This window comes from Salvelinus alpinus, chromosome 32 (genome assembly GCF_045679555.1).
Source record: "Salvelinus alpinus chromosome 32, SLU_Salpinus.1, whole genome shotgun sequence".
Classification (NCBI taxonomy): domain Eukaryota; kingdom Metazoa; phylum Chordata; class Actinopteri; order Salmoniformes; family Salmonidae; genus Salvelinus; species Salvelinus alpinus.
Genome location: NC_092117.1, coordinates 22,896,650 through 22,908,987, shown reverse-complemented (window position 1 = coordinate 22,908,987; position 12,338 = coordinate 22,896,650). Strand labels below are relative to the sequence as shown.

Sequence of the window (12,338 nt, the reverse complement as noted above, 5' to 3'; positions counted from 1 at the left end):
TCAAAAGATCAAATAGTGGGGGGAAAATATTAGAATTGGGGTGCCTGTGTAAATGCAGCCATTTTAATCTGTGATGATTAATAACACAGGGAAATTTAACAAAAATGGACAAACATACTTTATTGCTTATAAAAACCTATCCAGAATTAATAAAATTCACATTTACAAAATGTAATTTGGTAAAACAGAGAACATCTACATGTGAAAAAAAGTCCCTTTTGTTAAAAACACTCCCATGATCACATGGAAGCAATCTGTAACACACGCACACAAAATGTTAAACTACATAAAAGACCTTGACCATCAGATGTGTAAATGGGAGTTGATGGCCTGAATGAAAGTCCTTTAATTTGATCTTGTAATGTATGGCATATAACTCAAGCATAGCATTCACCAGCTGTAAAGATATCCTCATTCAACAATTACATTATTGTCAATCGGCAGACACTCTTACACAGAGCAATTAGGGTTAAGTGCTTTGCTCAAGGGCATGTCAGATTTTTCACCTAGCAGACTAGGGGAGTCGAACCAGTGTCCTTTCGATTACTGGCCCAATGCTCTTAACCGCTAGGCTACCTGCCATTATGTAAAGCTCCCCATTCTGGTATGAGGACAGCAGTGGTGGGGGAATGAGCAGGGCATCATTGGACAGGATGAAGGTAACGCAAGCTCAATGTGTGTAGGCACTGGCAGTTATCTAGCTTGCAGCAAACACCTCCGCTGAAAACGCTTTCAGAAGGCTTGGAGTAATGTTTCAGGAAGTCTGTGCTCATTCTGTGGCCAGAGGTCACTTGGATGTGGGCTGGGTGTCTTGTTGAGGTGTAAAGGCTGAGCAGAGGAGACACGAGTTGGGCATCAAAACCCCCTGTACAGTTGTAATTGTATCTATTCTACATAAAGTGCCTCCGGGTAGCCCGATCAGACATTGTATTTAATATCTAACAAGAGGAGAGTAGAACAGCTCAGTACATTTAAGCTAAAATTAAAAAGGCGCTGACTGGGTTTGCGTTTGTGAATGTGTTTAGAAAAACAGATCATCATCAAGATAAGACAGTAAAAATTATTCAAGACATTATAGGTGAATACAATCAAAACTTTCACCATGCAGGCAGATAACCAGGTCTAGTGATGTGATCACAGCACGATCCCAGCTATAGGTTGATGGGATGTGAGCACTATGATCAGATCTCACCTGTAGTTCAAGTGGCCCATGCTGCTGTGGATGTCTCCCTGTCTGTCTGGGCGAGAGACACCGGGCTCTGTGTCTCCACTGCTGCACTTGCCCAAGCTTCCTTGGCTGGAGTCAACACAACAGCAAAATAATCAAACTCAGCTACTCTGAGTCAACAAGCTAACAACTAATACTTCACTTAGGGGTCATCTAAGACTGATCAAAATAAAACGTCATCTACACACACATTGCATCAACAGTTGTTTCCCTTAAGTTGTGTGTCTACATGACCGATACGCAACGCTAGTTGGCATGATGCAGTGCACATTGTGGAATGACAAGTATGTATGACAAGTTGTGAGACACATGACTGCTAGAAAAGACAAGGCATGATGGACAATAGGTCAGAGGTTCAGCTGTGCACTTTTGGTTTTGACCGGCTGCAGACTGATTCTAATGGTTTAAAAAGGTAGACTCAGCTAAATGACTGCCACGAGCAGCACCACAGATATTGAGAAGAGCAAGATGCAAGACTTATCGCTCAACACAGTATCTGCGCATGTGCACGGGTTCGCTTCACTCTTTACAGCATTGTAGGTACAGAATAAAAAGAGAAGTTGAGCCTCGCACTTTGTTGTTGTGGAAATTGACCCACCATGCGGTTTACTTTCTGCATCTACTTCACATCGCTGAGTCTACCTTTAAAATAGAGCTGCATTTCTCATGTTTAGCTGAGGTAAGGGACAATGGTGGTCCCAGTTGAAAGCCTGTCACATAACAGTGCCGAAATCCTGTTGTTTCAGATTGAGCTCTAGGGCGAGGTCTTATATCGGAGCCATTGCAGCTGCACTGACGTGGTAAACTCCTCCTCCTCCAGTCTGATATGCTACCATTCTACTCATGAAACACTGCAGGCTAGAGAACACACCTTTCAAACCTGTGCGACGACTTATATTGTTGTTTTTGGATCATTGAGGTATGATGTATTGACCCAGGAAACTACCTGGGTTTATTGGTTAAGACGCTGTCCCCGGGAAAGAGGAAAACATTCACTGTGTCTGAGGCAAACCATACAAGAATGTATCTAATTACAAAAACAAAGGGAAACCCAGGGTGTATTTTTAAGTCCGACTGCAATCCTGTGAGAGAAGGCACATAAGAGCCGTGAGTTGAATAAGGCGGATTAATGTCCACTGTGCAGGCTCTGCAGAGGTATCCCATCTCCAGAGACTGACAGAACAGTCCAAAGATAACATGCCACAGGTATAGAAGTATTCTTGTCCCTTGCCATGCCTCAGAGGGAGATCAGAGAGAGGGAGGAATGTATGGTGGATAGTCCCAGTACTGTCCTCTGTAGGCCTATGCATTCCACCACACCACTCAGTAGTAGTTAAACTTGACCTTCTCAATGTCACCGATCAGTGTCCGAGCAAAGAAGATGCCCATCATCTGAGAAGTGAGAAGAATTCACAGCATTAGCTTAGAACATATCCACATGTAGTGTCATTTCAATATACTTATATTTACCTGGAGTACAGATATAACGATGAATACTCCAGCTATTATGTAGATATTCCGAGGCAGCCACTCCTCCAAGGCTGGGATGCAGCCCTTGACGTAAATGGCGTTACTCCAGACCCCCTGCAACAGGAAATGACAGCTATATAGAATGCTCTTCCACACCTTCGTATATACCGGCTTACTCAAATCACCTTACTACAACTCTTGGTGCATGTAATGTATCTTATAAAGGCTAGATCCAACAGATTGCTTTTTCAAATACTAAAGATTTAACACCAAGTGTGTGTCTTCAAGAAGTTTCCAGAATTTTAACAAAAACGTACTTTCTGCTATTGTGTAACCTTCATCCATGACAGCCTATGAAAACATCTTAGTGAAATTGATAGAGCATCATAAAGGGCAGAGGAAAGGTCAACGTTGGCAAATATTTGGTTCTTCTGCAATGAATTGAGTCATCTATGATGAAAAGCAAAACTCAACTCTTCCATTTTCAGCATTAAAAAAAAACATTTATCTATGCGCATCTGCAGTGTCTAAGATGTTTTTCCTGATCAGCAAAGACAAATAAGTCTGCCTTGAAACCTTGTTGTAAACCCCTGTATGGTTCTTCCGTCTCCCAAACTAATAACAATGAAGACAAATAGTTCATTCTGAGCCAGGGGACCAGAACCAATGTAAAACAGGGTGAATGTGAAAAACACCAATTTAAACCCCAACTTGAAGAGCGACCACTGAAACACTAGGCCAAAATATAGATGAAGAATAATTTATTTTCAGCCTGCCGCTCTCCGTAGCGACAGAGATTCACAGGGGCAGAAGGGAGCCTACCACGACATGTGTTTATCCCATTTGGGTAATGGGAAGAAAAGACACTGTCAATACAGAGTTTAAATGACCTGCCACTAAAGCCTGTATCATCTACCGTTAAGAAATGGAAGTTCATTCTGCACTGAAATTGCCCCTTAAACTTACTCACAATACAAAATATTTTCCTTTCACAGCAGTAGTTTTAATACAGCTAGTACAGAGGCGGATTGACGCAAACAGTAGACATGGATGCATATATAGGTGATATAAAGACAGTTCGGGATATTTAACACTAGTTTGCAATTGCGGTAACGCTAGTTGGAAACTTCCTTCAAACTGAACGCAGAGACAAACATTTTATCCACGAGTTCATCCAACTCTGGGGAAGTAGATAAAGGGCTTCATTGCCAAAACCCTGAAGTATCCCTTTAAACAGACACGCAGTAGGATATAATGAAGAGAAAAAGCTTTGGATAAAAGCATCTGCTAAATAGCATATATTATGTACACATGTATGTGATGTGTGCGCTGGATAGTGTCATACCTTTGGACCTTTACGGACATCATATCCACACTGGGTGTTTAAAACGGTGTCCTGAGGAGAGAGAAACAGCTCGATTTAGTACCGGCAGTGTCAAGGACTAACAAGAAACATACCTAAAAATGAGTATGACAGTGGGAGTTGTAACACGAGAACAGAGTGACTTATTCAGAGGAGACAAATACTGATGGAGCAATGACACCAATGGCGTATTTCCATACAGGATTTGACCAGTGTTTCACTCAAAATAAAAATCAGGCTTTTCAGTTTCAACCTACGCAGCACAGCACCCATGTCTCACTTGGGGCCAAAGCTCAGGCCACTGGTACTTTTCAGCTGGCATTTACATAATGGCTAACTGAACTTTAACACCGTCTCACAAAGCAGCTGTTTTGATTATGCAGAGGTTGTTGATTCTGCTCTTCACAAGTCCTCACTGTCAGCCCTAGCTATACAAACACATTTTCCCTAGTATAACATAAGGGTGTATACACTAGTGTAACAGTGGAAAAGCAGCACAAAAGAGACATGGAGAGACGGGCAGAGAGTACTTACTGCAGGGTCACTGAGGCAGCAGGAGAAGGGCACTCCACACCTTTCTCTGCTGGGGTTGTTGACGGTGCAGTTGAAGTAGAGATTCAGGTTCCAGTCATCAGGCTCCTTGGCTCCGCAGCAGTAGTTCTAGGACAGACAGTAGAGGGGAGTTTGAGTCAGAGATGGTTCTAACTAACCAAACACACTGAAGCGTCTTCATACCACACATCTGACAGTGTAGGACTGAGCATACAGTACATATACACTGGGAGGACAACAGTTCAGGTCTCATCAGGTCCCCAGAGAACAGGCCATTGTAGCGAGACTTATGAAAACAAGCACACACTAACACTGGAATGTATGAACAATCTCTGAGTGGTTAGTAGGAAAGGAAACAATGTGACAGAAAGGATGTGAGAGACAACATGAAACAAAACAGCAGCAAGACATTATCAGGGAGGGGAAAGAGGCACTGGTTAAAACATCACCTTGTCTCACAATCCCTTTCTCTGCCTCTATATCCCATTACCCACCCCCACAGCCAGAACGTGCATAGCTCTCCCTCTCTCCTACCATCTTTTGCAGGGAGTCGATGAGGTTCTGCAGGTCGATGTCCTCTCTGTAGGCCTTGACGTTGGCCAGGAAGAAGTCATTGATCCACTCCCTGACGTTGTCCTGAAAGACAAACGCCAGCACGGCTGCCGTCAACTCCAGGAAGAAGATGAACCCGATGACCCCTGAGAACTGAAGGAGAGAAACAAGCCATTTACCCGTGGTGAGACTAATAGAGGAGCATCAGAGTCAGACACAGAAAAACAGGACAGTCGTGTTCGTGGTAGCATGAGTAGACAAAACTAAAAAAAAGAATTGCATACCCTTATCAATAGAGAAGTGTTATCACAATACCAACATTTTACTAATGATTCGATACCAGGCCAAGAATAGCGATACCACAAAAGAAAACGATTCTGAGTGGCCTAGCGCCCGGTTCATCCCGTCCCTGTGATACTTGCGCATAACGTTTAGAAAACAGGAACATGTGCTACATCAACAACCTTTCACTGATATTCACACTCCTACTCAACACGTATAGTATTCAACATCACACTAACATAATACTGGATAGAACAGCTGATTTTCTCACATTTTCAAAGGCCTACCTGTGTTTTGGCTGGAGGAATACACATGCATAATGATCTGCATGTCATTGTGGCAATAAGGAGGAAAACACAGCATGAAACCTTTACCTCTTCATTAAAAACAGACAGATGCTCCCTCCGTCTCCCACACACTAGGCCTACCTTATCTAGCAACAGCTGTGGTGGACATTGCCTGCAGTCAGCATGCCAATTGCACAAAGTTGTGCACAAAATTTGAGAAATAAGGTTTTTGTGCGTATAGAAAGTTTCTGGGATGTTGCATTTATATTTTTGTTCAGTGTATATAAAATATGCGTTAAATCATGCAGAAAATTTAAAATGGTAGCTCCAGTAATACGGGCAATGTTTTTTTGCCATTTGAGCTAAAGACAAGATATTTTCTCTACTGTAAAGCTGCAAGTATGCCTGTCACTAAGCTGTGCTGTATTTATCCTCTGGCACTCAAAGGCTGATTGACAGTGAACTTGCACAGCCTACTCAGACTGGCCTGTGCTTTATGAAATGATACATTCTATCGACTTTGCTCGCACTGCTCCAATGTAACAGAAGACTCATCAGGGTGTGCATCCCCACTCGCCATCACAGCTAAATTCTATTTTAAAAACTGACTGAGGAATAGATGCGCAGACAGAGCGGACTGAGAGAAGCAGGTGAGTGATGGCTGGAAGGGGATGTGGCTGCCGGCTGGCTGATTACAGCTCCCACACTTGATATATGCATGAAAGTGAAGTGGATATTATTGGACTGGGGCATTCAAGAGATTAGCGTTGCTTTAAAAAAATCCACCTGAATTTATAAAACACGTACATAACATTTTATAACAGGTGCCAGCAGATTCTTTAGATTGGTAGGGCTGAAAAATGTGGTACTGTCACATGAAACTTTACTACGGTTTTCTTAAAAGTTGGTATCTTAAGTATCATGATGTTTTGATACTGTGATATTACCGTGCAACACTACAATGCAGGATGTGGTGAATGAAGGAATCCCTTACTCATAGATTTCCACTCAAGATAGCAATGGGTGTCATTGTTAGTCATAGGATGAGGAATCAACTGTGGAGCATGTCTGACTCATGGAGCACAAGCTGGGCCAACAGAGGTGCATGTTTGTAAGGGCAGCTAAAATATATTTACCAGTATGCTATGAGACACAGAGAAAAAGGATTGTTTAAGGGGTGTGGTACTCACAAATTTGAGGAGGCAAATGTTCTCCCTGAGTGCACCTACACATCCTGCGAAGCCCAGGATGAAGGTGATACCTCCCACAGCCAGCACCAGCCACACAGGGTCAAAGCCATGTAGCCGTGTCACCTGGGTCAGGTCCAACAGCACACCCTATAGGTGAGAGAGCAGTCGAGTTAAAGGCCTAGTGCAGTCAAAAAGATGACATTTCTCAAATATAGATATAGCCACACAATGTTGGAATAATACTGTGGTATTGCAAAAATGATAATGCTCTTTAAAGTCCAAGAGTTGTTTGAATAGGCTGACTGTTTTGGTGAGATGGAGGTTTGGCCTTCAACAGTGACATCACCAGGCAGTCAATTAGTTAAACCAATAAGTTCCAAACATCTTACAATAACAGCTAGTTTTCAGTTTTTCCCACTCCCAAAACAGCCCTAACAAAATTATTGCTCTTTGCTAAGATGCTATTGATTTATTTTTTACCATTTTAATTGAAAAACAATTCCAGTAAGGTACTTAATTGGTACCCAGAAAGGATTTGTTAGAGATAAAACAGCTGCATCAGACTTTAACAGTTGAGCCAACAGACCCCCAGGCTATTGTGTATGGCGACACAGGACCGAAGTCTGGTCAATTATTTGAAATCTATTTTGCTCATTTTTTCCCGGTGAGCTCAATTCGCATATTGCAGTTTCTATAGATATAAATCATATCAAGCCTTTACTGTGCGATGTAGTAGGGAGTAATAGTTTCCAACAAGCCAATATCCTATATACCTTTGTGCAGAAAATTTTGTAATTACCTACAATGACCATAATCCATCTACTTGTCATAAGAGAGCCCGGACTGCTAAATTAGGTTAGAATGTGCGAGGGGGTAGAGAGCAGTTGCTTCACAAGGTATCTCTCCCTGAAAATACATGGTTGGTATCCAGCAGTGACAAGTTTGCCTTATTTACTTTAAAGAACTAAAACAATACTGATTTTGTCAAACAGCATAGGCAGCAGCTCTATAGAGATTAGATGACCAACAATTGTAATATACACAACTGAAATATTGTATTAAAGGATTGTGAATAAATCGGTAATAAGTGATAAGCAGTAATGGGCAGTCACTAACATGGGCATTTTATTAATTGTTTTATTCTGTGTTGGGACAGCATTCAACACAATGCATTTAATGTTTACTTTTTTTTCAATAGAAACTGAAAACAGATTTTTAATAATCAAACTGAAACGGCCCTAAAAAAGCACTAATCACTCAGCACTAAACACTGATGACACACAGAGGCTGATATAATTTCAAGAATAGCATCAACATGCAGGCATTATTTCAAACATTGAATAGATCACGGCGTACCTGTGATTAAAAGCTGCGGTGTTACCTAGTAACATTAATAGGTCCAATACGCATTAGAATAACCTCTAATGTAGTCAAGCGGTTCGACCCTACACAACAGACATTTACATTAAAATGCATTATCAGCTAAAGTTAAGACATGTGTAACAAGAGGGGGAATTACATTTGAATTTGATAATTGTGAATCTTTCAAAAGCTGTGATGAAGTGACTGGATAATCCTGGCTTAAGTATTATACTGCCAATCAGTCTGTGTGTTTAAGGTCTATCTCAAACACAATTATACAAACAGTCATTGGGCAGAGTTCAGTTGTCTCTGTCCAGTGGTGAAACAGTCACAGGGCCATGGTAGAAGCTGCCCACTCACCTTCTCACTCCAGGCCCAGAACCCAATGGCGATGAATGCTGCTCCAGCCAGCTGAGGAAAGAAGCATAGAAAGTATTTTTTCTGGTGTGTTTGTTTGTTTACATCAGGTGTGTTAACTTGTATTTAACCAGGGCATTAGATAGACCTCTGCACACTAAAGAACATTGAAGCATAGTTATAAATAAAAAAAAGAGGGATCCTGCTGACCACAAACAGTGACAACAGCTTTAATTACAAAGGGGAAGCAACACAATTAATACATTTTTAAAAACAGGAAGAGCAGTCACAAATGGTTACCACACCCCCTTCCCTATCAAGAGACGAAGTAACACTCTTAACCAGAAAACAAACTGAAACATTTCTACATTTCCTGTTGACACCAAGAGAGGAAACTAGCACCCATCAGACTGAGTCCTGTTCACTCTAAAGCAGGAAGTATGGGCTCTGAATGTTCATTCTCAACTCGATGTTGGCAGGGAATTGATGAAATGTGTAAAGTGGCAGGAAAAAGCACAAAACAATATTTTGCACTATTCTTTAATTGACCAAATCAACCAAAGCCATGGCTGTTACCAGTGGAGGATTTTATCAGAGGGAGAGGCTATGGAAAAAGTACTCTGTAGATAGACAGTGGCACCGGGTCAGCCTGCAGAGGCTGCCATCTGGCCTCCGAGGCAGAAAATGGTTGAATGGAATCAATGTGTTTCCTACAAATTCTTGCATGAAAAGAAAACCCTATTGTTGCAGTATTCTAATATCTGATTTAGGTACTGCTCATGGATGACTCATAGCCAACAGTATATGCATAGCTAGATTCATTGCTTAGCACCAAATGAGACAAGGTGGTGTCATAGTATTTGCATGCCTGAACAGACTTACCACGGTTACCCCATGATATTCAGTTTCAGTCTGAAAGAGGTCTGCCTAAAAAAGACGCAAGAGTCTACGAGCCAAAATGTTGAATACAATTATATTTACACTTACTTAACCGGTTGTCCGTGCTTTTGACGGTAGGTGGTAGAGATAAGGTATCCACAGGAAAGTGTTGATAACGCGACTTTTTGCGGTGCCGGTAGGTTCTGTCGCTTGGATTTTCAATCTCCTGACACATTGCACAATATGTCTGACACATTGCACAATATGTAACCAATAGCCAAATTTAACAGAACGTAGTCAACCGAAGCACGTTTCCTCGCAATCAGCTTGAAGTGTTTGTGAAGTTTGCCAGCTGATTGGGATGGGACAGGTTCGGCCATATTGTGCAAGTGTTTGTTGCGTCAGTATTGAAAACACAACCAGAAATACAAGCCAGCGTACTCAAAGTCTGGTTGATAACACTTCCCTGTGGATATTTTGTCTCAGATTACTTCAGACAACAGAGACAATAGCAGCAGACAATAGGTAAAGTAAGTTGAAGTGAAGTTTGTTCAACATTCTGACTTGTAATGGGACTGTTCGGGAATGCTGAGCCTACATGTTAGAGATGAGTGTAAGTATTTCACTCTTGGGGTCTAAAGAGAGGCTAAGCATTTGCCTGCCTTAAAAGGTTTACAGGGCTACCGCTAGTGCTACTTACCCAAAATATTATGTTGTAGCTAAACATGAGGTACTTGTAGCAGCAGCTGACCTCTTCATTTTCATAACGATAGTAGTGCATCTTTTCCCCTGTGTTGAGAGACGAGACATAACATTTAGCTAGGTGGCACTGATATAACAGGATGTGAAAGGTTTACCTAGTTAGCTAGTGTATAATCCAGCTGCATCTTCATAAAGGTCAGCAACATATGTTTAGTTATCGCAACTGAAACACTGAATGGTAAGTTAGCTACAACTGATTATTGACAAGACCCAAGGTAGTTTTTAAAACGTATTTGTCCAGCTAGTTAACTAGCTAAACGTTAGTTTACCAATTTCGAGCTAGTTAACGTTAAATAAACGTTAGTCGTTACCTGGCTACCACGTTAACGTTAGTCGGTCAAGACAAACAATTTATACTGCGGCTAACTATCGCTAGAAAACATGGTACAGTAGGTAACTACATGTAAACACAGATAACTTAGCAAGCTAGTTAACGTTAGTTAGCTAACGTTACTAGCCATGGTGGCTTCCCGGGACATAAATATGTGATTTATTGTAAAGTTAAACACATATGCCATTCAATAATTATGCAGCTAAGTATCTAATGTTCCCTTGCTAGATGCCATGCGCTCTCGCTAACGTTCATTAATTTAGCTAGATAACGTTAAGTTAGCTAGCCATTGACTAGGACTCAGCTAACGCTAGCTTCGTTGTTATGCTAACTAACGGTGACGATATTGTTTGTATAACTACTGTAGCTAGCAAACTCGTTACATTTAATCAATTCGTAATACTTATTTTCTTCGTCGCTATCTCAACACTCACCGCTTTGTTGGCTTGGCTGAGTTTTTAAAACTCTTTGGAGACTTTATTCTCGACTTCCCGTAAGGGCAGCAGGCCACGCCCAATTTGTCCGGGCGTGGCCTGCTCCCCTTACTGGATGTGGCGAAAAAAAGTATCCTAAGACTTTTTGTAACAATGACTAACACATTTTTTTAAATTTAACTAGGCATGTCAGTTAAAGAACAAATTCTTATTTACAATGACGGCCTATCGGGGAACAGTGGGTTAACTGCCTTGTTCAGGGGCAGAATGACAGATTTTTACCTTGTCAGCTCAAGGATTGATCCAGCAACCAATCAATCAATCAAATGTATTTATAAAGCCCTTCTTACATCAGCTGATGTCACAAAGTGCTGTACAGAAACCCAGCCTAAAACCCCAAACAGCAAACAAGGCTGGTGTAGAAGCGAGAGAGAGAGAGAGAGAGAGAGAGAGAGAGAGAGAGAGAGAGAGAGAGAGAGAGAGAGAGAGAGAGAGAGAGAGAGAGAGAGAGAGAGAGAGAGAGAGAGAGAGAGAGAGCCAGACAGCCCCCAGGGCCAAACAGGCAGGATATAACCCCACCCACTTTGCCAAATCACAGCCCCCACACCACTAGAGGGATATCTTCAACCACCAACTTACCATCCTGAGACAAGGCCGAGTATAGCCCATGAAGATCTCCCCCACGTGGGGGCACTAGCCCGGACAGGAAAATCATATTAGTGACTGAACCCACTCAAGTGACACACCCCTCCTGGGGATGGCATGGAAGAGCACCAGTAAGCCAGTGACTCAGCCCCTGTAATAGGGTTTGAGGCAGAGAATCCCAGTGGAGAGAGGGGAACCGGTCAGGCAGAGACAGAACGGGCAGTTCGTTGCTCCAGTGCCTTTCCGTTCACCTTCACACTCCTGGGCCAGACTACACTCAATCATAGGACCTAATGAAGAGATGAATCTTCAATAAAGACTTAAAGGTTGAGACTGAGTCTGCGTCTCTCACATGGATAGGCAGACCATTCCATAAAGATTGAGCTCTATAGGAGAAAGCCGTGCCTCCAGCTGTTTGCTTAGAAATTCTAGGGACAGTAAGGACCGTATCATACGTGTAGGTATGTACGGGAGGACCAAATGCTTTGTAGGTTTGCAGTAAAACCTTGAAATCAGCCCTTGCCTTAACAGGAAGCCAGTGTAGAGAGGCTAGCACTGGAGTAATATGATCACATTTCAAGATTCTAGTCGAGATTCTAGCAGCCGTGTTTAGCAATAACTGAAGTTTATTTAGTGCTTTATCT

General features: G+C 42.0%; 1 protein-coding gene across 1 annotated transcript; it reads right to left on the bottom strand.

Moving 5' to 3' along the window:
* Nucleotides 1-100: 100 nt before the first annotated feature.
* On the bottom strand, nucleotides 101-11,163 carry LOC139562665 (tetraspanin-14-like). Its single transcript, XM_071380549.1, has 9 exons — nucleotides 11,050-11,163; nucleotides 10,223-10,311; nucleotides 8,647-8,697; nucleotides 6,925-7,071; nucleotides 5,148-5,318; nucleotides 4,596-4,721; nucleotides 4,044-4,094; nucleotides 2,699-2,812; nucleotides 101-2,620 (listed from the first exon to the last, which is right to left on the bottom strand). The coding sequence occupies exons 2-9, from the start codon at nucleotides 10,301-10,303 to the stop codon at nucleotides 2,552-2,554; spliced, it is 810 nt and encodes a 269-aa protein (XP_071236650.1). The 5' UTR covers nucleotides 10,304-10,311; nucleotides 11,050-11,163; the 3' UTR covers nucleotides 101-2,551.
* Between the last annotated feature and the right edge of the window lie 1,175 nt (nucleotides 11,164-12,338).

Bases quoted from the DNA above. Each gene is read 5' to 3' on its own strand.
- LOC139562665 (XM_071380549.1), bottom strand. From the start codon at position 10,303: ATGCACTACTATCGTTATGAAAATGAAGAGGTCAGCTGCTGCTACAAG. The intron at 4,095-4,595 runs GTAAGTACTCTC...CTCTCTCCTCAG, and splicing joins GCTGCCTCAGTGACCCTGCA to GACACCGTTTTAAACACCCA. The intron at 2,621-2,698 runs GTAAATATAAGT...CTCACTTCTCAG, and splicing joins TCGTTATATCTGTACTCCAG to ATGATGGGCATCTTCTTTGC.